This window comes from Channa argus, chromosome 24 (assembly GCF_033026475.1).
Source record: "Channa argus isolate prfri chromosome 24, Channa argus male v1.0, whole genome shotgun sequence".
Taxonomy (NCBI): domain Eukaryota; kingdom Metazoa; phylum Chordata; class Actinopteri; order Anabantiformes; family Channidae; genus Channa; species Channa argus.
The window spans coordinates 2104400-2127704 of NC_090220.1; the positions used below are offsets into that span (position 1 = coordinate 2104400).

General features: G+C 40.0%; 4 protein-coding genes across 6 annotated transcripts; 3 read left to right on the plus strand and 1 right to left on the minus strand.

Annotated features, from left to right (window-relative positions):
• Window positions 1–127: 127 nt before the first annotated feature.
• vps36 (vacuolar protein sorting 36 homolog) lies at window positions 128–5247 on the plus strand. 2 transcript variants are annotated; one of them, XM_067494105.1, is made up of 14 exons: window positions 128–311; window positions 566–634; window positions 745–815; window positions 1571–1685; window positions 1822–1911; window positions 2395–2481; window positions 2969–3001; window positions 3171–3248; window positions 3357–3491; window positions 3640–3705; window positions 3837–3901; window positions 4336–4420; window positions 4608–4684; window positions 4862–5247. In XM_067494105.1, exons 1-14 carry the CDS (start codon window positions 216–218, stop codon window positions 4941–4943), a joined length of 1149 nt encoding a protein of 382 aa, XP_067350206.1. In that variant the 5' UTR covers window positions 128–215; the 3' UTR covers window positions 4944–5247. The 2 variants fall into 2 exon arrangements, with proteins under 2 accessions (XP_067350206.1, XP_067350207.1); XM_067494106.1 differs by having other exon boundaries at window positions 143–282.
• Window positions 5248–6306: 1059 nt separating this feature from the next.
• On the plus strand, window positions 6307–13324 carry LOC137108930 (thrombospondin type-1 domain-containing protein 1). Its single transcript, XM_067494098.1, has 8 exons — window positions 6307–6462; window positions 7135–7257; window positions 7732–8123; window positions 8217–8874; window positions 9368–9529; window positions 9674–10094; window positions 10197–10713; window positions 10818–13324. The coding sequence occupies exons 2-8, from the start codon at window positions 7209–7211 to the stop codon at window positions 11490–11492; spliced, it is 2874 nt and encodes a 957-aa protein (XP_067350199.1). The 5' UTR covers window positions 6307–6462; window positions 7135–7208; the 3' UTR covers window positions 11493–13324.
• fgl1b (fibrinogen like 1B) lies at window positions 12116–17170 on the minus strand. 2 transcript variants are annotated; one of them, XM_067494108.1, is made up of 10 exons: window positions 17031–17170; window positions 14495–14782; window positions 14296–14378; window positions 13766–14030; window positions 13478–13637; window positions 13282–13379; window positions 13031–13119; window positions 12820–12945; window positions 12658–12722; window positions 12116–12457 (listed from the first exon to the last, which is right to left on the minus strand). In XM_067494108.1, exons 3-10 carry the CDS (start codon window positions 14353–14355, stop codon window positions 12277–12279), a joined length of 1044 nt encoding a protein of 347 aa, XP_067350209.1. In that variant the 5' UTR covers window positions 14356–14378; window positions 14495–14782; window positions 17031–17170; the 3' UTR covers window positions 12116–12276. The 2 variants fall into 2 exon arrangements, with proteins under 2 accessions (XP_067350209.1, XP_067350208.1); XM_067494107.1 differs by lacking the exons at window positions 14495–14782; window positions 17031–17170 and having other exon boundaries at window positions 14296–14434.
• Window positions 17171–17372: 202 nt separating this feature from the next.
• On the plus strand, window positions 17373–22599 carry tpte (transmembrane phosphatase with tensin homology). The gene is made up of 19 exons (XM_067494103.1): window positions 17373–17488; window positions 17863–17953; window positions 18138–18218; window positions 18333–18380; window positions 18484–18645; window positions 19009–19128; window positions 19758–19857; window positions 19988–20051; window positions 20146–20210; window positions 20398–20458; window positions 20549–20630; window positions 20899–20987; window positions 21160–21221; window positions 21310–21390; window positions 21748–21853; window positions 21936–22033; window positions 22112–22207; window positions 22305–22375; window positions 22476–22599. The coding sequence occupies exons 2-19, from the start codon at window positions 17907–17909 to the stop codon at window positions 22576–22578; spliced, it is 1536 nt and encodes a 511-aa protein (XP_067350204.1). The 5' UTR covers window positions 17373–17488; window positions 17863–17906; the 3' UTR covers window positions 22579–22599.
• The last annotated feature ends 706 nt before the right edge of the window (window positions 22600–23305 follow it).

Genomic DNA, 23305 nt, shown 5'->3' on the forward strand with positions numbered 1-23305 from the left:
ATGTAAGATTTAAAAAATAAAATTGGTTTAGTAGTCTTATACGTGTAAAATGTGGCTTTATAATCAATACAATTATTTTTCAATTAACTTTAACATACATTATTGTATTTTAGTGTTTCTCTGCAGGCAGTGTGAGGCCAATTCTGGACCACGTACAGGAAGTAAACATAAAATGAGCCTCGGCAGCCTACTGGAATAAGGAATAGATTGTAAAAATGGACCGATTTTCTTGGTCAAGTGGGCTCTTAGAAATAAACGAAACTTTAGTGATTCAACAACGAGGTGTGAGATTGTATGATGGTGATGATAAGGTATAGGATTGATTTTGGAAAGTTAGTGGCCTGACACAAATAGACAGCGGCTAAAACTTTTATATTTGAAAAATACAGCAATAATTATACAATACAATATAAAATTATTTAGGTTAAATTGCACATAATAAAGTTCAGATAGACCATTCCGATTTTTGAATATGATGTGGTTGAATATGTAATGTAAGGTGCTCATTATACCAAATCTGAGCTAGAACATAATAACATCATGTCGTTTTCTATCATTGTATCAGGCTAAACTGGATGTCGGTGTTGCCTTGTTGAGCACCCATCGGTTGATCTGGAGGGACGTTAAAAACTCTGTAAGACAACACTAAAATTGACTTCATGCAGTCGAACACACGTATTTATTTTTTCACCTTCTGTGTGCTGACGTTTATGGTATATTCTGTATTTTTCTCGCTATCGGTAGGAATGTTGCATAGCCATGCCGCTGTCACAGATCATCTTCTTTGAGGAGCAGGCTGCAGGAATAGGAAAGAGGTGAATGTCAGTAAATGTTCTAGTAATTTGTTGTGATGTGCACACAAGGCTGGATTATCAACCACTGAAAGTGTAAATAGTTTAATTCTCCTACTCAAAAAGTAGCTAGAAATTTGTGCTGTATCACTTAAGTATCTAAAAAAAAACTTAAAAACAAAAACTTCCTTTCTGCTCTTTCTTGCACTTGCATCTCATGAAATGTAAACACTTTTCTGATAGGACTTTGCTTTGATGTTTTCTCCTTGACTTAGATTTTTGATTGCTTGGATAAAAGCGTCTGCTAAATGTAAATGTAAATGTAAGTAGACTATAACTCACAATTCCATCGTTCACGATTGTTTCATTTTTTTAAATGGCAGAAATGTTCTAATATCTTATTTTGCCTGAGCGAAAATTAAAAACACACATGTAAAAAAAAAACCTGCAACTAGTCACATTTTTGTTGTATTGTCATTTCTGTCAAGGAGGACTAAAACAGATTCATTGGTTGTGAAATTTGTTTGTTTGATTGCTATTAATAGGTGCCCAGCAACAAATATATGCCAAGGGGCCACCTACAAGGTTATTTAAACCATGTAGCCATGTACGGGAATTTTTTTTGACATCAGACATCAGAATGGGATTTTATTACTATACTAAAACTGTCAATAATTTGTCTTTTAATCCACTGGTGAAAGGTCATTTTTAATAACAGTTATCTTTGTCTCTAAGAAAAAACCTATAAAATAACTATTGTATTATATCTTATTTTGTAGTGCAAAAATAGTTATCCATCTGCATTCAGCCTCTACCAACAAGGAGCCAGGTCCCTACCAACACAGCAAGTACTCCTACATCAAGCTGTCCTTCAAAGAACATGGGCAGATTGAGGTATTACATTGTCAAACAAGTTGCCGAAAGGGCTTATTGCTTTACTTTTTGTACACACTGCTCAGCCTATAATGATGTTCATTTTTAGATAGATTTTTCCTTTACCTGTTAATGATATGGTGACATTAACTTGCAGTTTTACAGGAGGCTAGCAGAGGAAATGACTCAGAAAAGATGGGAGAATACACCAGTCTCACAACCCATCCCCACGGGAACTGGCTCTCAGGTTTGAAACTGAGCAAATTCTCCTCATGGTCTAACTGTAATCTTTTCCTCTCTACTGACAAAGTCTTAGAATTTTTAGATTCAGATGCCAGAAGGTTGTATGTTTAGTTTCCACAGGATGGCAGTGTCGTCACCTAAGTTTTAAAATTAAAGTAGTCAAATCTTCTGCCTCTGAATGTCATTAAAGCTTTCAGTATGATTTGGATTTAGTATCCCACTGCAGTTGGATTGTACTTTAGAGTGTCAGGGAAAATAAAGTTTAAGGTTTCTCTATAAGATTATAATTTTTAAAAAATCTTTTTTTTTTTTTTTTTGATTAGTAAAATCATCAACACTAAAACTTTTGCACATACTGGAACAGCAGTTGTCCACAAAGGGTTTCTTCCTTACTGTTTGTCTTTCCTTTTCATTCAGTGCCCGTGACTAACTTTTAAATTGCTTGTGTTTCACTGTTAGTGTTTTTCTTTCCTTCGTGGTCATGCAGGCAGGAAGAACACGTGCAGTGGGGATTGTTGGCATTGAGAGGAAGATTGAGGAAAAACGAAAAGAAACTGACAAAAACATTTCTGAGGTACTAGAAAGCAGCAATTCGGAACTTATCAAAGCTTCAAGCTGAGCATTTGTGTTCGACATACATAAAATATATTAGGTCGGTTTGAGAAGTTTGTATTAATGTTTTTGTCTGTTCCATAAAAACTTGTCACTATCGGTATTTATTGCAACTGACATGAATTCAAGTTTACCACTGTCAGTGTGACAGTTATTAGGCTCACATGAAGCTATGTGTTTATACAAAACCACTGTTGGACCTATTGTGCGTATGTCCTACAAATGGGAGACTTAAATCAAAATTACATATATTTAAGTTCACAAAAGGCACAATATTAAAACAGATAGGGATTGAGGTCTACAAAAAATGTTCAGTTTTATTGTCAGCTAGAGGAGGGGTGGGAATGCAGTGGAATAATATTTAAATTATATCTGCATGAAGTTTTGTGGCTTTTTTAATTGTGAAAATTTTTGAGGCTCTATTAACTGTTTAGCCTCTTTTTTTTCAGGCCTTTGAGGACCTCAGTAAACTGATGGAGAAGGTAAAGAACGCTTTACTTTGTACTTGTACTATGTTTGAATTTTTTGAGTTACAGCAGAATTATTGTCTTTTTTATTTAAGTCTTATGCCATTAATATCATAACCCTGTTTATTAAACTTGTGTTAAGCTCATACATTAATATGAGTGTAATGACTGTCTTCTCTTACAGGCCAAAGAGATGGTGGAGTTGTCCAGATCCATAGCCAACAAGATTAAAGAGAAGCAGGGAGATATAACAGAAGATGAGGTAAGTACTTCACCACCATAATCGGGCACAACCTCACTGGACCAATAGACAACTTTAAATGTCCACAGTGGTTTTCTGATTTTTTAAGAGGTTTTTTCTGCTTTATAGACAATTCGTTTCAAGTCCTACCTTTTAAGCATGGGTATTGCTAACCCTGTTACCAGAGAAACACATGGATCAGGCACACATTACCATTTGCAGCTAGCCAAGCAGCTAGGAGATATATTACAGGCTCCTCTAGAGGTTGGTGAGAGTTTATGTGTGACACATATTGGCGAATCATACTGCCGAATTTCTTGTACTAATTTCAATCCGCTCACTTGTTTTTTTATATTCTTACATATTTCTGACTCTTTCTCTGCTGTCTTTTGACCACTCCCTACCCTCTCAGGAACGTGGGGGTATGATGGCTCTGACTGAGGTGTACTGTCTCGTCAACCGTGCTAGAGGGATGGAGGTAATTTAATAGACATTGTTTGAGTGTGCATGTGCCTGCATCTTCGTTTTAGCTTAATCAATTATTTGGCACACAAATGTCTTTGTTGGCCTTTCAGACACTCAAGTGACTTTTTTTATCGCTTTCCACAGCTTTTATCTCCAGAAGATTTGGTAAATGCATGCAGGATGTTTGAATCATTGAAGCTGCCATTGAGGTGAGATTTAGTTGGATTTGTATTTCTGTTGTATTGTTTACTTTATCAGTGCATATGTGCCTACGTTCATCTGTGTATAGACGAGGTTATGTGCTCATTAAAGAAATATACAGCAGGGAAGGCGCCTTAGAGGCCAGGATTTTCCTGTTTGGCTTCCTGTTGTTGGAAGTGGTCTATAGCCCTCTATGGCTGTCATTTCCTGTCACTTCCAAGGTTTTTGGAAGAAACGGTTGTCTATTTCCCTACCATGCTTGTCCAATTACTCCTAAAGTGGCCACTGTCCTTTTATTAACTTTTAATAAACACCATCTTAGCATAAAAGTATCACCTGGAAGTTTCCCTATCTCACTCTCTTTCTCTCACACACACACACACACACACAAATAAAAAACACAGACTTTCCTGACTGTTTTTTTCTGACTTGTTTTCTTTAGGCTGCGTGTGTTTGACAGCGGTGTAATGGTGGTCCAGCTGCAGTCTCACAGCGAAGAGGAAATGATAGCCTCAGCACTGGACAATGTAAGCTTTTACCAATACATCACGTGACGGTGACTGATCATACAGCAGTTTCTACTTTCTTGGGTTTACACTGTATCTGTAGCATGTAAGGTCCTGTCTTTACATGCAAAAAAATACTTTGACATATCACGCTGTTGAAATTCTTATGACTGTGTCTCCCGTTCTGTCTTGTCTGCTTCTTCTATAGGTGACAGAGAAAGGCTCCTTGACAGCAGCGGAGTTTGCAAAGCTCCTAGGTCTCTCTGTTCTTCTGTCTAAGGAAAGGTAAGTTCTCCAATGCTATAGATTTGGATAAATAGGAGTTAAACACGCAAACAATGTCACTTCTTTTCAGCAGCACAAAAGCAACAAAACTCATCACGTTAGCCTGTCTGAATTGTTACTAATACTTCTTCTTTCTTGGTTCTTTGTGTCTCCTTCTCTTCCTTTCTTCATCTTCAGGTTGCTGCTGGCTGAGAAGATGGGGCACCTGTGTAGAGATGACTCTGTTGAGGGTTTGAGATTTTACCCAAACCTCTTTTGACCTGAGTGAGCTCTACATGTACATATTGATACCGTGGATAACAGCAGTGGATAGCGTGCTACATGTATGTACTTTGAGTGTGACCAGAAATCTCTCTGAATGGTAGATGATAGGATTTATAAGGTCATTAATGTAATACATGGTTAAGGAAGTCTCACTGCTGTCTCATATTCTTATCTGTGTGTGTAATCATGTCCAAATGTTTATTTTTCTTTTCACCTTATCTGGTCTTTCATTATTGTCAATTAAAAATCAATTCTTCTCTCATCTCCCTTCACCAAATAAACTGTGTTTTTGAAATCAATTATGTTTGCCCGGGATATATGCATATACACTGCTATCAGTTTGATTCACTTCATATAAAATATAGGGCACATTGCCAAATGTCATTCTTCGGATAGCTATTGCCTTCAGAGGTTGTATTACAGAAATTCCAGTTGTATCAGTTTGAAGGCAAACCAAGAGCTGATGACCTTTTTAAACAAGTGCTCGTAAATTCACTTTGCCACATGACAGTAAATCATCATGAAGTAATGAATGTATAAAAATGCCACGTGTTCTAACAAATGTTAAACTTGGTGTCAGTGTTGCCACTGCAGGGCTTCTTACACACAGAATGGCAATGTTCTTTGTTCCCATTGTGAACTGAACTGAGCAGTTAGCCCTGTTTCATCTCCAGAGAGGCTTCCTGTTTTCTGCTGGCTCTCTCTGGAGGGAAAATGTAGGTCTGCAGAGCTGATTAGATTACCCTGCCATTTGGTTCCCTTATTGACAGTATTTGATCCCAACTAGTTTAGTGACTGTGAAGGAGCTCTGATTATACTAATTATGCACAACATTTGTGTGCAAAAAATGCTTTTTCACATGCTGGAGATGGACTGGTTTTAAGTTCACTTAAGTAATGTTCGTTTTCATGAGTGGGGCATCTGTGAACGAGTTGAATAGTTTATAGTGACTGCAGTGCAAAACATATTTTGGTTCTGTTACTCTGCCTTCGACAACCCCTTTATATAAAGAATGATTTATGTCTGACTGCCATGTCAAGCAGCACACTGAAGATCATCCTGCTGAATCTCACATATTTCTCCAGCTAGTCACTCTCGCAGGCACCTGTGTTCTTTTGATGACCCAGGTGCATATTTAATCTGATAATCTCCCAAACAATTCTCCTTATATAGTGCAATGATAGAACTGTCAGGAGAGGACAGAGTGGTTCCTTTCTGCACTTTACCTAACAAACAAACATTTTTCGGGCAGCTTAGTGTCATTATGATATAGGTCTTAGAATCGTGGCTGTAAATGTCTATATCCTTAGTGCTTTAGTGGACGCCTACACAGTGAGATGCCCACAGTGTTCACTACGCCCCGCGACTCACCGCGAAGTGACTGTGAGCCGCGCAACTCTCACGCGCTGCGGACACCGGCGCGCGCCCTCGCTAGCTTTGTCATTTATACGCAGTTTGTCGTTCGGGAGAAGTGTGTTGCAGAGGAATAACGCCGTGTTACTTCCACAAGAAATGTGAGTACAAATGCTTTATTTTTAGTCTACTGTAAAATGTGCTGAAACCCTCGGGTTTAGAATCCATTTTCATATTTGGGCACTCGGGAGGAGGAATTTAATACATGTTTTAAAAGATGTGACATGTGGGCTAAATATTCAGCCACCTCATCGAAATACAGGTACGTTTGAGTTGTAAATAAAAAAGGAAGTTTACATGACACTAATTGTAATCTGTGGTGATTAAGTGTATAGATATGGTGCAAAGCAGCTCACAGTGTCAACAGTCCGGTGCTTAGAAGAGACAAAGTCAGTCTATTGTTTTTGTATTGATACAATACAAAAGCTCGAGTCAAAATATGAGCATTGAATAGAGGAAAAACAATCAGTGAAAACTTTTAGAGCCATCAAAAACAAGAATTTGGCTGTGCACTATTACACTTGCGTGATGACGTCAGCTCCCCATACCCATTGTGAAGATGGAAGGAAGAGGAAGACACAACTATAAATCCAAAAAAAAACTCCTGGCCCCATTCTTTATGCTCCAGCCTTCCTGTTTTTCCACACCTCAGATGAGTGCCCAACTCCTGCAATGCTTTCTGATGATGTCTCATAACGCCAACGATGCAAGGAGCTGTCTGCTGCCTTCTTGTGGATGATGAGTTCATAGTGTGATTCTTCTCTGATTTGTAGAAATCAGAGGTGGTGGAAGAGGATGGTCATGTGGTTTAGGAGAAAACATAGACTTCAGAGGCACAGATATCGGAATGCCACAGGCCATCTCCCTGCTGCCTTTTCTGCTGGTGCTCGGATATGGTGAGTGTCACCGAGCCTGTCAGCTCAATAACTGAAAAAGTATAATCCTGTCAAATGAAATATGTCCTATATATATATGTACTATGTGGTTGCATTTTAAAGAGAGAAGGAGACTGGTATGAAGAAAAAGCCAGAGAGGTGAAAAGGTTATTTAGGGTCAGCTTCTTCCTTTTCCTACAACTTCTTTGCTTTGTGGGGATGTGAGGTTTGCACAATAGGACTGACACACTATACAGCTGTTAGAACAATATGTTCATATTTTTGCTTTTGCTAATTTACTAATACAATCAGATATACCAAGCACTACCAATTGTTTAATTTATGTCACATTATTAAATCAGAAACACATCCTATGGGCCATTGGGAAAAGGAAGAGCATAGGCTTTATATTGAGAAATGTTGGCGAAAGAAGAACAAATGGTAAAGTGTTCTCGCTCTTTGCCCTGCCTCACTTCTGTGCATCCTTTCCTGTAGCTTTTGCAGGGCTCAATATCTGGCCCTCCTTCCACATTGCCCTTAGCAATGCCAGTGTATTTGTGGACTTCAGCACAAAATCCAATATCAGCACCATCCGGAACACAAGCCTGTCTCTGGTCAACATGGAAAACAACACCACCCTTTTGACCAGGACACTCCCTAACAACCAATCGGCCGGTAGGGTGGAGTTCGACTGTTCTTGCTTCCTGTATGCGGGAACTTTCCGGTTCCTGCTGAGGCAGACCAGCATCGCTGCTATTCATCATACCAATGGCACAGTCAGCAGTACTGTGGAGCACAGTTCAGAGCTGAGTTCAGAGCTGCAGGTGCAGTGGCCCACTTTTCACATCGCTGTAGAGAGGGTGGGAAATGACTCAGGATTATTTCAGGCAAGACAAACAAGATCTCACACTTTAGAAATTAACCTGATTTAATGCTCTGCAAATTATTCTGATTACATCTCTTCTCGCGCCTCTCACCAGGTTGGGATATCCACTAATGAATACTTTCAGGCTTGCTCCAGCAGGTTTGGCTCTGATCTGTTTCTAGAAGTAAGCTACATGGAGTACAACCAAATTGGGCGTAACAGCATCAACAAGGTCCGTGCTCTTAAACGGCACCCGATAAAGCCCCTTCGTTCCCAGAGTATTGAACTGTCCTGTGCCTTTCCCTTTACAGAAAAGGACTTCATACAAGTAGTTCTGCAGTCCCCTCATACAGCACAAGAAGTAAAAAGCTCTGGACCTCTTTATCTATCCCGTATCTTCTCCTATAAACTGCTGGTAGAAAATGCCAATGCTTACAAGAGTGGCTGTGATGGAACTATGACTGTTAAACTCATAACCCCACCGTGTGCTCATGTAAATGGGAAGGTATTGTTGTATAAGGATGCAGGTGTTGGAAGAGGGGTTGCTGTCTCCTCTGCAACGGAGGCAGGTGGAACAGTCCTAATGGGGTTTGGTCCAGAAGAGCCCATCTCTCCCCCATTGGCCTATAACTGGCTGACCCAGGGAGAGAATGAGACAGAATTCAATTGCTCTGTGTTTAACCCAGGAAGGAATAAGTACTGCTTCCGATTTGTCAACTTCAGTCCCTCCCCTAGTCCGGCACAGACCTGTTTGGTGGTTCACAGAAGTCCAGGTGAGATTTAATAGGCTGACACATTCACATCTGGCAGCTGGAAAGAATACATTTACACTCTACATTTGCTTGCCATTCAATTAATCAGGGCTGAAGGGAAATGCTCAATAAGACCTGAATTTAATAAGACCTGAGAGAAAGGGAAAGGGTTTGTCCAGATTTTCCCACATTTCTGTCTATAACATGATAACAGAATCAACAAATTAGTATTTTATTACTCGTGTAAGTAAACTAGTTTAGGCACATTTTAGTTATAGTAACCACTGTTATTTTACATCATTTGACTCATTTCCCACATTGTCAGTGACTACCACAGCTTTTCTTAAGATATCCTCAGCATAGCCGCCTCCATCATCTGCTGATGGATAAGGAAATATATAATATAGTATGTATGATCATTGTGGAAAACATTGCAAAAGACCCTCGCTTGTTATCTAAGACTTGCAAATGCATTTATCTCGACTTTATGTTTTCTTTCATGATGTCTCTGCAGAGTCCTGGGGGCCCTGGCTGCCCTGGAGCATGTGCAGTGTGAGTTGCGGGGAGGGGGTGAGGGAACGAATGCGTGAGTGTTTGCTGCCCTCAGGTGTGGGAGGGATGCACTGCACTGGCATAGTGACGGAGAAGTCCCTTTGCTCACTGGAAGACTGTGTTGGTTAGTCGCCTCACTCTTTGTGTCTTTCTCTTTTTGTCCCGGGTATTTCTGTCCTCATAATTCCTCAATGTAAAATGTCAACAATATCTTACATTGTGTTCTGTGGACCATGTGTACATATTAACATAGCCCTTCCTCCCACAGTGTTGCCCACTCCTTCTCCAACCCTCTTCCCCATACCTGTTGGAGGTACACCTTTAGGTGGCAACATGGTCGTGGTGGCTGGTATCTCCCTTTGCCTGGCCGTGATTCTGGCTACTGTTGTGGTGACCGTGTGGAGGAAGTTTTGCCAGACCCCTCAGTGCGGTTCTGTGCACAGAGGCTCAATGCATTCCTCTGGAGGACGTAAGCTCTCTGATGAGGCCTCCATTTGGGGCCAGAGCCTGCAAAGGCCCAGTCTGTCTGACACCCATTGCCCTGTAGGGGGCATGGCTGCAAGTGTAACACAGAAAGACAGACCTTCCCTGGGCACTCAGCCTGTCTCACAGACCGTGGGGATTCCTCTCTCACAGGACCCAGAAAGGCTGTCCCCCACTGGTCCTAAGATGGTGCCACCAATTTTTGGGTATGTTTAAAATATGATTTACTTTCCTCGAATCAAACACCATTGTCAAAGTAGTTTTTTCATTCTCCAGTCCTGGAAGATAAAATATCATGATCTATCTAGGTACAGATTGGCTCAGCAGCAGTTGAAAGAGATGAAGAAGAAAGGGTTAAAGGAGGCCACACAGCTGTACCATGTCTCTTCAAGTCCTGTCCAAGATACCTTGGTAGAGTCATCTGCTTCACCCACCAGCTCTCCTGTTCCTCCACCAACAGGATATGCTCACTCTGTTCTCCCTTTGAGCCTCCCCGATGACCAGTTTCGTATAGCAGCTGCCTTTTCTGAGGTACCATCACAGACTTCTAGGGTTACATCGGACAGACTGAGCCCAAGAGTTGAGCTGGTTTTAGTTCCTCCTGTCTCTGCTCATACAAGTGGATGCAGCTCAAAATGGCACGACCGCACTGCTGACTGGGTGGAGATGGTGGAGAGGAGCGGATTAACAGGTCACAGAGGAGGAGGTACAATAATGCAAAACAGCTTTCACAGGAACCCAAATTTCCGCAGAACCTCCAGTTTCAATGACACCAAACACCACCTTTCATCTTCTGCACATTTCAGAGAAAGAAGCATGACCCAGGTTATTTCAATTTATTTGCATTTGACTGATTTGATTTATTTATGTCATATAAGGGGATTAGTCTTTTATTAAGACTAACAAAGATCATACATTGTGCTTTTCAGGTGGGATCTCGGACCCTTCCTGATGGCAGTTGTTGGACGAAAAGACGATGGGAGAGGGAGCCATACCAATCTTACCCCATTCCAGAGCATGGGGTCTCTGAGTGGATTAAGTCCAGACCCCAGCAAAAAGACCAGAGAAAGCCCTGGATACAGACAGCGGTTCCTTCTCACAATACAGAACTCAAACACACAGGAACCAACACAAATAGTATTCCAGGATCTGAGATACATACTCAAGCAGAATTCAGTGGTATTCAAGAACGGCAAAGGAGTGGTGAACCAGGGAGCAGAGGTGGAGGGGGGGTGTCAGGGATTGGGGGTCCAGGTTTGGGGCCTGCCAAATCTAACATATTAAGCCAGCTGAGTGTGGATCGAGCAGAGCGGGCTGAACAGAACTGGAACCGTCGCGGTCCATCACCTATCCAGAGGAACATACTTGCCCGGAAATTAAAGGAGGCTCAGTCGCACCCTGGGATTAAGGGGCGACAGCGCAGCTCCACCTTTAGTGCACCATCCTTAGAAAAGAGGAAAAGTCGCTGCCGCTCTCTGCCAATGTCTGGAGGCTACGACAGCAGCGGAGGTTCTTCCTATAGGCTGAGTGAGGCAGAACAGAGGATGCTGGACCTTGATCTGTCCTCAGCATGCATAGGTGAGGAGTATACTCAAGGTGTGTAGTGCTGTCAGAACTGCCGTTTACATGGATACTTTACTCCACAACCCCAACCAGAGCCCAGTCTGTTACATTCATGACTTCAGCCACTACCCATATATCAGTAAAGTCTGTATTGTAATAATACCGATTTTGGTCATAACTATGAGTCTATGAAATTGAAAACAATATTTATATACAGATATATATATAGACATTGATATTTTACATTTTTTATATTATTAATTGTTTAACTCTTTTGTTGGTTGTCTGTTTCTTTTGTTTTGCTCTTCCATGTGATTTTCTGTTTTGTAATAGTTTTGATAGTTTTTATTTTACATTTTTGTGCCTATTATCAACAACTAGCACAGTATTTTTGGCAACCATAAAGTTATACATAAAGTTTTATTTAACATGAACTTGTACCTGCACTGTAACCACTAATCACTTACACATTACATTATACACCCAAATACAGGTTAGAGGTTATTGTGCTGAGAAACACTGTCACTGTAGTGTGGAATACTGTTCAGCAGCATTTTATAGTGTGAATTAAGCAACGTCCAGACTTTTTCATATCGTAAAGACACAAGTTGGTCGTATCCATCTTTGTAGGCTGTCAAACAGAAGCATCAGTGAAACGTTCGGGTGGGTTGCTGCTTGTTTTATTGTATGTGTAATATCATACACTTAAAAGTAATGAAAAACAGAATATCATGTCTTAAGGAGGAGCAAAGGGATACTTTAAAAGTTAAATACAGTCAGTCTCACATTAGTTAGTCTGAATATGAAATATGGAGTTGTTGTTTTTTACGATTCTCCTCCTCCACTGCCCACGTCATCCAAGAAAAGCAGCGGCCGCACCTTCATGGTGGTATGTTTGAGGGAATACCAAAGGCCTTTCCAGGTCCCCCACACCACACCATTGTCATACTGGCCCTTGTACTCCCCCGTGCGATAAAACTTCCCATTCAGGTTGGCCACATGACAACTGTAATCATACATTTTTGCAATATATTAAAAAAAAACTAGCTCTTAGTTTGACCTGTATGTTTCAAAAAGATTAACAAAAGCCATTTGCAAAATGTTTCTCCAGGAAATTAACACGAAAACAGTTCAAGTGGTAATGTTTGTGCAGCAATCAAACACAGGAAGAGCATTGCCCACATGATTTAAACTTAAAGGTCTCACCTGTTGAACCACCAACCTGCCTCATTCTCCAGAGCACAGCTGTCCAGCTTGTAGCGGTCATTGTCCTGTCAATCACCATCACCAATGGTATCACTGTCACCATCTGCACATTGTCCTTAATCTTGGTTTTAGCACACAGAATAAAAGGGGTAGATGACTGACCTGGTCTCTGGTGCTGAACTGCATTCCACTGAGGCAGGCAGACCACTGGTCCACCATGCCAGTGCCACCAGTGAGAGCATCTCCAGCTTTCCCGCTGTAAACCCCATACTGGAGACGATACTTATCCTGAAATAGGCAAGTAATGTTGATTTAGAAATTGAGTCATTTCTGATATAGAAAACAAAAAAAGACAGTAATATTGTTTTCTTACTGCCTCATCAGTGATCCTAAAGTTCTCATAAAATGCATAACTTCTCTGTCCATCCCAGTCCATTAGATCTATCTTCACCAGGTTCTTACCTTTCAGACAATTAGAACAAGAGAATAACTGAGAAATAAGCAGCTAAACAGACGGAAATTAAGACAAAGTAAAATAAAATAGCACATGGAACAGAAACAACAGAGGGATTTTTTTTACTGCAATATAATTTTTATCTTTTAGCAATTTTTTTCATTACTGACCTTCTGAAAGCAGAGAATAAATATGTTCATTCCCCAACCAAAACTCATCGTTCCGCAGTTTAAAGTCACCAAAGCCATCTCTGTAGTCCACCCAGTCTCTACCATAAAAATGAGGCACATGTGTTATCTGACCTGAAACAATAGTAGAGTGTAAGCTTCTCATATACTCTGCACGATCCTTTCTTTGCCGAAATACCTGTTGAAGTCAACGTTCCCATGCCTGCGTCTCTGAAATACTGTCCATCCTCCTCCATCCTTCATGTCACAGTAGACTAAAAATGGCTCCTCGTGTAATTTGGGTCTAATACGGTAGAAACCACTTGCTGGTTTCAGCCTGTCAAACAGCTCAGAACAGTCTAGAACGATAGCATTAAAGATTGCTCATTATCATTTATAACTCCCAATATGATATAACGAATGCGCCGATTTATCAATTAAAGGTAAAGCTCAAATAATTAAATGACATATCGTGAGCTTTTCTTACCTTTGTCGTGGACAATTAAGCTGCCTGCTGTTGGAAGAGATTTCATCAGTGTCACATTAGCGTCTAATGCTCCACTACTGTTGAGATTTACACCAGAGTTTGTTTCAGGTTCCTTCTTAGTCTGAGTCACAACAGGTTGAAATGGTCGGAAATATTTGTGTCTCCGCAGGTGCTCAACCTGCCAATTCCCAATCAAGAGTTTGTTTTCCAGTTTCCTTATGTTCTGCATTATAGTTGCAATTTCTTGTCCACATGAATCTATCGCCTTAAAAAAGGAAAACCAGTTTCAAGTTATCCATCACATTTATACTCCTGTTATAACAGAGAGAATGGCCAAAGCATAGGTCCACCCCTGTACTGATCTATATAACAGAGTGTATTTGGGGGGGGGGGTCTAGGAATGACAGTTCTTTAATAGACCAGCCTGAAGTTACTACTTTCTAAACAATCCACTCTCAATTTTAAAATGTAAAAACAAAGACAAAGAGAGAGACAGTCGGAGCTTTTAAGGAAGAGGATAATTTACTTACTGACACCTGCGTAGACAAGGCCATGTTGCCCACCAGGGCCAACAACAGCAACACTGGCATGGCTTTTACGAAGAAATGCTTTGCTGCAATATCCATCAGAAATTATAAAGACAATATAAATATAGTTAAGGCCATTAAATGAATAGATTGAAGTCAAAATGCCAGTCATCTTGAGAAAATCTCAGCTCAACAATCCTACCTTCGTTTCACAACACTTCCCCTTGTTTTCTCCAGGTTCAGTGTTCTTTTCCTCTAAAATTTGTCAGTATTATTTATAGGCTGGGCCAGTTATGCATGGTCCACATTAGGTGATCCAGATTCGATCAACCATGCCAAATGCTGAACCCAGACCAGTGAGTTATTTTACTCCTTTATCAAACCGTGGAGAGTTCAGGCAGAGTAGCTGGTCCCAGACCTATCATGGGCTGGCTTAATGGTCAGAACATGGTGAGAGGACTTCATTCCTTACATACCAGGAGAAATGTTTCTTTGGTGAGAAAACAAACAGTTAATATGGTCAGAACTGAAGGAAAAGCAGATGGAACATCGACAGTGAGGCTCAAACTAATGTAAAAATTATTGATGATTTGCACATCACTAGTTTTAAGCCTTAAATGTCTTAAAACGTTTGTTTTATCTGACTGACATCCAAAACACACAAGTGTATTATTTTAATTCACTCATATACAGATGGACAGATCATGAGACAAGCAGAAAACTGTGTGTAGAAGGGCTCCCAGCTGTTACAGTGTTTTTCGATTGCTAAATGACAGTGGGAACAACTGGAGTCACATGTGCAAAACTCTAACTACAGTCTGCACAGCAGCAGTTCGTTCTAGTTCTTTTTTCATTGCTTGAACACAGGTTTCAAAACTCTACACACTTATCCCATGACTTTAACCACAACCTGCACAACACTGTGGATTTACAGCACTTTGTTCAAATGTTAACACACTGCTGTCAAAACTGGGAACCACACATTCAAAACTGAATAGATTTCAGCCTTGTGCCTTTCAAATACTGCTGATTGCAATTTCAGCTGAAAGGCTAAGCAGGTTTCTTGTTTTAGACTAGGTAGAACTCAGAAAGACTAATTTTGGAAATGGAACAATGAAGACGGGTTCGTGGAGGGAGAAGGGCCCAAGAAGACAAAGAGCTGTTATCTCAGATGAAATAAGGGCTTCACTTATAGACCATGTCGTGAACCATGGTCTCTCATTGAGAGAGGCAGGGTTGAGGGTGCAAACCAATCTGCAAAGATCCACAGTGGCATCTGTAATGCGAATTTTCCATCATACAAACAGGTGAGAGTTACATCCTTACAGTAAATAAAAACATTACAGGAATTTATTTTGTATAGCAATTATAGAATATTTACACAGATATATATTACAGTACGTTTGACTGTAAAATATGTTTTTCAACAGGACATAAAGGCTGCCCCCAACAGGAGGAAGAGGAAAAATATTTTCAGATGTGCAGGAAAAAGCTATTGTTGACATGGTTCTTGATTCACGATAGAGAGCTGGCTGATAATGATGAAAATGTTACGGTAATTCTGTCAGCAATTCTTTTTTTTCTCATTGCTGTAATTCCGTAAATTACTACAGACTATTGAAGCAAACTGCTAATTTTCATTTACCTTAAAGAATTGTTATGTTCTAAAAAATTAAATAAATCATGTGAAAGAACGTTTGGTTTGAAGAAAATATTACTTTGTATGAAGTCACTGAAATTGCTCAAACTGTAAAGATGAAAAGTTTGTATTTTCTGTATTGGTGTTTGATGCTAGTGTTTTTACTCTCAGTGTGTTCTGAGTGACGCAGTGTTTGCTGCACTGAGCCTGTTTTGAGCCACGTGTTACAGTTTTTTTTCGATTGCTAAACAACAGTGAGCACAACTGGAGCTAAATGTGCAAAACTCTACCTGCAGTCTGCACTACCAACAATCACCTGAGGTAAACAGTTCACATCACCTGCAAAACTCATTCCAAGCAACACAACTCTTAACACATGGCTCAAAACAGTGTGTGTGTGTGTGTGGGAACAAGACACCTGCTTAGCCTTTCAGATGAAATTGCAATCAGCAGTATTTGAAAGGCACAAGGCTGAAATCTATTCAGTTTTGAATGTGTGGTTCCCAGTTTTGACAGCAGTGTGTTAACATTTGAACAAAGTGCGGTAAATCCACAGTGTTGTGCAGGTTGTGGTTAAAGTCATGGGATAAGTGTGTAGAGTTTTGAAAACTGTGTCCAAGCAATGAAAAAAGAACTAGAACGAACTGCTGCTGTGCAGACTGTAGTTAGAGTTTTGTACATTTAGCTCCAGTTGTGCTCACTGTCATTTATCAATCGAAAGAAACTGTAATTGTTGGGTATTGCACTGCATTGCATTTTTTTTTACTATTTATATTTCTTTTATTATATTGACACTACAGTATTATTTTGTCTACACTATATTTTCATATACTGTATATTTTAATGAAATAATTTAGTCTGGTTTGATGATCTGCTTTTTCATTGTTTCACAGTATGTTTCTAGTTATTTACCTGCCTTGATTGCGTTTGCAGAATTTGCCCTTTTAACTAGCTTAGTTGAATTTTTGACTAAATTCGGACTTTTTCGAAGGCTCAAAAACCATTAACTTAAAAAAAAACAATATCAACCAATATAAGTGAGCGTGCTACCAAATTCTTCAACACAACGGCAGTTTTTCCTGCAGCTATGGACACTTACTGACTGGAATGCAAATGGAAACCAGATGTTGTAGAATATGAGAGATGTGACACGGCGCGCGGACGTCTTGTCCCACTTATGAAGTTAAAGAGTTTTGCACAGGAAGCTCACGGTCAAGTTCAGTCAGTCAGTTTCTGGGTAAGAGTGGTTTGAGGAGGAAAGATGAGTAATGAAGACAGCGGAGAAAAGGGCTGAGAGATTTTTTTTTTTTTCTTTAACTGAAGTCCAGGAAGTGTGAAACCGCTACGTTTGCAAAAACGATGAGAAATCCGTTCAGTGGATGGGTGGAAAACAAGCCACCCTGTTAACCTTTGAACCGTGTTCCTTTGTCTTCGCAAAAAGAAGTCACAAGACGAAGTGTGATGGCATTTTACGAATGGGAGTCGCAGGGGCTGCGATCTGAGCTAATCCGGACTTAGTTTGGAGCCAGCGGCCAAACCAACGAACAACGAGTCCAGGTAAGGAGAGGGGAGCCCGGGGAGCCCGGGGAGGAAAGGTGCGGGGGGCTGTGCTGGCAAATCGTGCCGGTTGTTTACATTTTTTTCGAGGTAATGATAAATCCTGGATACTTGACTTCCTGCAGCAGTGTGCACAATTCCTCCTGCTAATGTTTCGGCTGAATGTCGGGTTGCTGTGTAGCACGAGTTTTAGGAAGCACCAGATATGTAAAACTAAATGCTGGTTAAAGGTTTCATCTTAAGATGTGGATTTTTTTATTTTTTTATTTTTTGATGTTAGGCAATAAGAGAGTACTTTAAAACAGGTCAGGTTTTTTTTTTTTCTAACATTTTAACCAGGGGAGTTTTAACCTTGGGCTTGTGTTCAACTGCAGTGACTCCAACCTTCAGAACTGCACCAGAAGGAAGAACTCAAATCATGTCCTCTGTCCATTTCGATCCAGGGTCAGATGCAGGTGTAAATGGGTGAGGAAAATCATTTTAACATAGGAAGATGAACTAGTATTTTGTCTGCGCGAATGCTTTCAGCACAATTTAGTGTTCAATGTGTAGCTTTATGTGTGAATTGGCTGTTTGCACAGAATTGTAAAATTAGTTTTTGTTTGGTTTTTGCTAAGACGATAGACTATATTTCCTACTTTTCTTATAGAAACATAGCAAAGATGGAGGACGCCAAAGTGGAGATTGATGATGGAAAGGACGAGACTGTTGTGCCAGACACAATGTATCAGTAAGTTCACACAGCTGGAACAGCTGCAGATAGTTTTATATACAGCCCTTTATTCCAATGTGCACATTTAACTGTACTGATTAAATGACCATCAGCTATTTTCCTGCTTTGCAGCAATATTCGCAAGAAGATTGCACCTTTTGTTATGTCCTTTGGATTTCGGTGAGTGTGTTCTTGGAACTTTCTCAGGAAGAAATCGAGTTGTCTAGTTCAACCATTTGTCTTTTTTTCATACTGTCAATTTGCTACCCGTGTTTTCCTCTAGCATATTTGGAGTTATACTGATCATAGTGGATATCGTGCTGGTGATTGTGGACTTTTCCCTACCTGGCAAGACCAGGGAGGTTGGAGATGCTTTAGAGGCTGTTTCCCTCACCATCTCCTTCTTCTTTCTCATTGACGTCCTCCTGCGGGTCTATGTGGAGGGGTGAGCATTGCATGTATCAGTGTTTTCAGAAGGGAGTTAATTGTTGCTATAATGTATTGTATGAACTGTACCCTGTGTTCAGATGTAATCTTCATTTATCACTACACATCTGCCTCCGTGTAAATGTGAGAACGTGAAACATTTCAAAGAGTGAGAGAGAGTGAGTCCTGTGTCAGCACAAACCAACTGTGATTAGCTGTTAGACAGGAAGGTTTTAAGAGGAAGCCTGACAGGAAACGTATGGAATATATCGGGCTTGTCATCAGGAAATGTAGTAACTTTTGCAACTTTAGACAACTAGCACAGTGTCAATGAATACGCCCTGTTTCATTTTGTGTTTAATGTGTCTTTGGCACTTTTTAGGTTCAAAGTGTACTTCAGCTCCAAACTGAACATCATAGATGCCTGCGTTGTAGTAGTCACACTGGTGGTCACCATTGTCTACACTTTCACTAGCCTGTCAGGAGCCAGTCTCATCCCCAGGTACCTGCTTTACCCCTGCATGTTATTCTCATACAGCTGTGTACTTTTGAGATTTGAATGTGAGTGTAAAATAACAGGTTTTAGCTTGAGTATCTGGAGAATCGTTTAAAATGATGTTGAAATTGCTTTGTGTGCTTATTTAAAGCTCCTGTACGCACACACGCGTTTCCACCTATGATTCCTGACATAACCTCTTCTCAGGACTATACAAACTGCTTAGTTAACATCTCCCTCACTCTGATGTGGGGGCGAGACAATTGACACCTTTATCATTTTATTTATTCAAGACACTTTTATGTCAATCAGCCAGGCTTATTAAAAATGCTGTGCGAGGCCTTGAGGTTATTATAAGTTTTAAGAACCTGTATTGCTTTAACGCATTTTCAGGACACTTAAGATCTTGTAAATCACCACAAAACAATTCACAATTCAGAAGCTCTATTTTTACTTTAAAAAGGTCTAGGCTTAAATGTTAAATGTTGATGCTTTAAACTATTTGGCAAATCCTTAGCAATTCACTGTAATATTATTTTAATAATATTGCAGAAATACTGTGCTCAGAACCTTTAATATGTTTACATTTGTTAAATGATTCAAATAAGCTTCTGTTTTTATTTATTCCTAATCAGGGTGGTGACGTTCCTTCGTTCCCTGAGAATTATAATACTGGTGAGGGTGTTCAGACTGGCAGCTCAGAAAAAAGAGCTGGAAAAAGTCACCAGAAGGATGGTGAGATCATGGCCATGGAAACCTGCTGTAGTACAGTCTAATTATCCCTGACTTGCTTCTGTGTAGAATTAGAGTCATTTAAGAGACAGTTCCTGATCACTGACCTTTTATTATTTTTATTTTTTTTAAGGTTTCGGAGAACAAGCGGCGCTATCAGAAGGATGGTTTTGACCTTGACCTTACCTATGTTACAGGTAGGTGCTACACACTATATACAAGCCACATTCTGTAACATAATAAAATAAAAATTAAATATCCATTTGTGTGCGTCTTTACCCACTTGTGTAGACCGTGTCATCGCCATGTCCTTCCCCTCTTCTGGGAAGCAGTCCTTCTACAGGAATCCAATCAAGGTAAGTCCCACTGGACTTGGGTGCACACACATCTCAACATGCACGAGTTCACTCTCATTACATGTTACATGTAGTTACACACAAACCGATAAACAAAATAATAATTGATAGGAACCATTAACTCAGCCCTCAAAGAATAAACACACCTCCACAGACTTTAACCTATTGGTCCTCTCTTCCTGTGCAGGAAGTGGTGAGGTTCTTAGACACTAAACATGAAGACCACTATAAAGTTTACAACCTGTGCAGTAAGTTGCCACCACTTCTTGTCACATGTGCTGCTTTGACTTTTATGTGCAACTGCACCAATTCGTGTCAATGCCATCTTTTTATTTTAGGTGAAAAAGGTTACGACCCCCAGTTGTTCCACTACAGAGTTGAGCGGGTGTTCATTGACGATCACAACGTCCCCTCTTTGGAGTGAGTTCATGTTTTATGTTGCACTGTGTCATTTTTGTTGTCCTCTTCCTTTATTACAGGGCATTATACTGTGTCACTAATGAAACCACAAAGAACATTCTGAGCTTGTGCACAAACTGCTCACATTCCAGTACGATGAGCATATATAGAGACAAATTGTGTCGCATACTGGCTTTACTTATACAATATAGTACAAGCTTTACTTGTGCAACATTTTCTCATATCTCAGTGACTTTTACGATTGTGCTGAAAACTCCCTCTCTCTTAGGGACATGCTGAAATACACAGCAAGTGTGAGGGAGTGGATGGCTGCTCATCCCACAAACATCATTGCAATTCATTGCAAAGGAGGGAAAGGTGATGCCAAAAGTCTCTACTTGTTAAATCATGTTTTGGTGAAGAATTTAAGTCTATCAAAGTCCCAGTTTTGTTGTATTGTCGCTCGAACAATGTGCCTTTGATTCACAGTTTGCTCTGCCGTCTGGCTAAAAGTAAGACACAATTTGATCGCGATTTCACTAATTTACAGGACGCACAGGTACCATGGTGTGTACCTGGCTTATTGACAGTGACCAGTTTGAGAGTGCACAGGTATGGCTCTTTAAATTGAACACTTATTGAAGCGGGAATTAATGGCTGTGCAACTACTTCACAACGTTCATTGTTGTCTGTCCATCAGGACAGTCTGGAGTATTTTGGCGAAAGGAGAACAGACAAGAGTCAGAGTTCCAAGTTTCAGGGTGTGGAGACACCCTCTCAGGTAAGGCCCAGCCATACGCAGGCCATACTTCCAAAGAGTATTTGTAACAGAATCATTCCTTTAGATTCTTAGAGACACTTAGAGATTACATTGAAAGCCGTGTGGAATATTTTTTTTCTTTATCTTGGATTGGCGCCACCTTCTGGTAGGAATAAGAAATAAACTGTGGCAGAAAAACTGTGGATTCAAATTATCCTAATTTTATACAAACATCTATTAATACCAAGAGAAATACAAATAAAATACAGTGTTCAGTAAGTAACAGTGTTATCGTCTGCACCATGTTTGTATCAACAGTACATAATCATGTCTTTACAGTGTATTTAAATGTTTTGTCTGTGTTTCCATTTGAACCAGAGCCGCTATGTTGGGTATTATGAGGTTATGAAGACTAAATTCAACAGACAGTTGCCACCACCTAAAGCTCTCAGGATCAAGAGCTTCCGCATCCACTCCATAGCAGGTAAAACTCAGCAAAGCAACAGGGCAGCCCAGCTGATACCTTTTTAACTATTACATATCTCTTTGTGTCTGTGTTCACCTAGGAGTGGGTAAAGGTGATGGCAGCGACTTCAAGGTGAAGATAATTGTGAAGAAAGATCTGGTCCTTCAATGTGTGTGCGCCAAACAGGAGAACTGCAGAGTGAGTGACACTCGCTCATGTCACACTGATTCATTAGTTAGCAGGTTAACCACATTTCTGGTGGGGGTTTTGTTTTAGGTATTTCCTGACATCGGCAGTAACGCAGTAGTCATCAGCCTGCAGAATGGTCCTGTGGTGGAGGGGGATGTGAAGGTCATGTTTGACTCGAGTGCTGTGAGTACCTTTCTTTACACAGAAGAAAACTACACAATATATGTAAGAAAAGCTCGGCCTGATACTTCTTATCATTTACTTGCATAATACCCTTTAGGGTCTTCCAAAAGGATATGAGGATGTACCATTCTACTTTTGGTTCAATACCTCATTCATAGCGGATAACAGGTATATTTAAGTTGCTTTAAAGCATTATTGCCGTAACTCATGACAGAAAAGGTTTTGCTTTGTGACTCTGAGCTGTGTGATTGCTCCAAACTTTCCACAGGCTTTTTCTGGCTAGAGAGGAACTGGACAACCCACACAAACCTAAGACCTGGGACCTGTACAAGGAGGACTTTGGTGTCACTGTGTTGTTCTCAGAACCATAATAAAATCCCTTTAGTAAAAGACGTATAAATGCCTTATTACTTTTATAAATATAATGTGTGAAAGAAATGTAAATATTTAAAGAAATTTTAATATTAAACTCTAATTCAATAAATAAATAAGAGCTCAAATTGAAGAAGTGTAAAACGTTTTACATTTAGATGATTTACAGTGCAGTGGAGCCATCTGCTGAGTCAAAGCATGTAAACTGTAGTGTTGCCCTTATGAGATGTGGAACAATTCAATAACTAGCAGTTTATTCCAATGATTCATTTATTGTAATGCATGACACAGTTTTGTGTCCCTTATAATACTGTAGACTGCACTAATGAATCTGGGCTTGATAAAATTGTAACGCTGATGTGGACGTATTTATTTGTGTAGAATTTTTCTGTTTTGAACTACTTCGCATTGAAAATTTTTATTTGTATTTTAAAACTAGCTTTTCTGATGTACGATCACCAGATCTGAGGCAACACGGGGTAACACAAAAAAAACTAAATACCAAATTTATCCACAAAACCTCCCATTGAGCTCCGAGTTCTGGTAGCAGCAGAATGAGTGAACAGAGGCACCAAAAGGATTACGAGTGATGTGTTAGTATGGATATTTGGAGAACACTAGGGAGTTGGTAACAATTCTCATAAAACTCACCAATGTATTGCATATAAATAAGACTTTTTAGTTTGTATTCAATGTTTTTCTCTTACAGCAAACACAAAACACACG